Raw genomic sequence first — 2,288 nt, 5'->3', positions numbered from 1 at the left:
ACACACACGCGAGCAATGCAGTGGTTGGCACGCTCGGCTCTCAACAGTGAATTTCGGTATTCAAGCCTCGAGAGGGATAGGTGAGCCTCTTAGCATCTGTTTGTTATTCACTTAGCACCAAGTACGCCGAGGGGATGTTACCTCATTGCCCCGGTGTGTTGTGTAAGTGGTGTCAATCTGAGCTCTTTCCGTAGGGGAACAGATGTCTTGAAACCAGCAGACGACCATAGTGAATAATAGAAGCACACACACACACACACACACACACACACACACACACACACACACACACACACACACACACACACACACACACACACAGGGAGAAAGACTTATGCAATATATGTTCTTTTCTTTTCTTTTTTTTTTTTACTTGTCTGTTTCACTGGTGTGCCGCTTATACAATAGTGGTGCCATTTTAATCACTGGTGAAGGAAAGAGAAGAAAGAGGAGGAGGAGTAAGAAGAGCTAATAACAGTGGATATTGTTGAGAGAGAGAGAGAGAGAGAGAGAGAGAGAGAGAGAGTAAAGTGGACACGAATATCGCTTTTCTGAGAGGACTTGCTTGGCGGGTTAAGGTCGACATCAGCGGTGAATGGTTTTTGCCACGGCGTGGACTAGTGGCCTTGAATGGAGTTGTTTTGTTCGTGGTTTGTTTTGTGTTCATCGTCGTCATGGTGATCAAGGTGAAACAAGTAACACAAAGCGATTAATGATAGAAATAATCATCATAATAGAAAATAAGTACTTTCATCTTTTATTTGTCTATCTGTCGTCGTTGAGAGAGAGAGAGAGAGAGAGAGAGAGAGAGAGAGAGAGAGAGAGAGCATGCTAAGATACATATACATCTCTCTGGCTACCTTGACCGAGAAAGGACACTGGGAATTCTGTAGATAAGTTCTGAAAATCCACCAGGTGTATCCTTCGCCGGACGCGGTGCGGTTGCCAACTCCCTCGATACCACGATGTCGTATTACCCGCACGTTAAGCGTGACAGGAAACATGTCCCAGGGAAGAATATATCACGGGAAGTACACAGAGGTGATCTGAAGCCTCGAGACCTAACGAGAAATTGTGTCGAAAATTATCACAGTCGTATTCTGCAGAGAGCAGTGGAAATAGCGGCGTCTGGAATATAAGGGAGAGTTACCAAGCCGTCATGGAAGTCGCCTCAACCTCTCACTGCTTAGAGAGGGTCGGCCACAACTAGAATAGAAGTGTGTGTCTCAGATAGACGTGTTTGTTGCCTGATCTACAGACGACTTGAGGTATGTTGTTTCACTGTTAGCACCACTGCGGGGCCACATGGCCAAGGACTGCAATAATACGAAAAAGGATTTCCGCTTTAACAGTTCGTATTGCAGTATGCTATTTCTGCATCTACTGTGTCTCTGCAATATGCGTCGGTGGTTATATGCACGGAGCAACAGCGGGAGTGAAAAGTGTGACAGGCAAACTGAAATTCAGGTTACTGGTGAATGCAAGTTGCTCTAAGCTACATAGTACATTGAATATGAATATGTTTTATTCTCCGTCGTTTGCCGAGTTTCATGAGACAGTGTTCATTAGCAAGATGAAGGTTCCACTCGAAAATGTTTGTCTACTCGCACCCAATCCTATCCCTCCGTGGCCGGCCATCCCTGAGGTGCCGCGGGCCGACGCCACTCACCTGGGCAGCTTGCGACACGCCCTTCGAAGCACCTGGCAATTATGGTGCGCGCTGCTCACAGTTTAGACAATGAAATGATGGAAGAAAACGTAAGAAGAAAAATAGATTTTCAGATGCAAGTGAACATAAAATATTCCTGTTAATTCTGAGCAAACTCCCAACTTGTTGACGTGCCGGTCTGAAGCTCAGGCCACGGGACCGCCTGAGTTGCCTCCTGTATTCACCTCGCGGGGGACTTGACCAGAGTGATTGGGTCCCTGATAAAGAGGTGCCTCGGGGTGGAAATGCGGAACTCTTGACACTTTGGAACTGTATGTGTGTGTGTGTGTGTGTGTGTGTGTGTGTGTGTGTGTGTGTGTGTGTGTCACTGTTTGATCTGCTGCAGTCTCTGACGAGACAGCCAGACGTTACCCTACGGAACGAACTCAGAGCTCATTATTTCCGATCTTCGGGTAGGCCTGAGACCAGCACACACCACACACCGGGACAACAAGGTCACAACTCCTCGATTTACATCCCGTACCTACTCACTGCTAGGTGAACAGGGGCTACACAAGAAAGGAGACACACCCAAATATCTCCACCCGGCCGGGGAATCGAACCCCGGTCCTCTGGCTTG

The 2,288-nt window shown here is 47.4% G+C and overlaps 1 protein-coding gene across 7 annotated transcripts in view; it reads left to right on the top strand.

Moving 5' to 3' along the window:
- LOC123514761 (proclotting enzyme-like) overlaps positions 1 to 2,288 on the top strand; it is a 28,192-nt gene continuing 25,904 nt past the window's right edge. For 6 of the 7 annotated variants that reach the window (XM_045272875.1, XM_045272873.1, XM_045272870.1 and 3 more), the window contains exon 1: positions 1 to 80. In XM_045272875.1, coding sequence (XP_045128810.1) covers positions 16 to 80 — 65 coding nt within the window. In that variant the 5' untranslated portion in view covers positions 1 to 15. Of the gene's footprint in view, positions 81 to 1,088; positions 1,269 to 2,288 lie in introns of those variants that run through there. The other variant, XM_045272871.1, reaches the window with a different exon arrangement.

The sequence above is a fragment of the Portunus trituberculatus genome, chromosome 38 (assembly GCF_017591435.1).
Source record: "Portunus trituberculatus isolate SZX2019 chromosome 38, ASM1759143v1, whole genome shotgun sequence".
Taxonomy (NCBI): domain Eukaryota; kingdom Metazoa; phylum Arthropoda; class Malacostraca; order Decapoda; family Portunidae; genus Portunus; species Portunus trituberculatus.
Note: the sequence above shows the minus strand (reverse complement) of the source record. Positions and strands in the feature narration are given on the sequence as shown.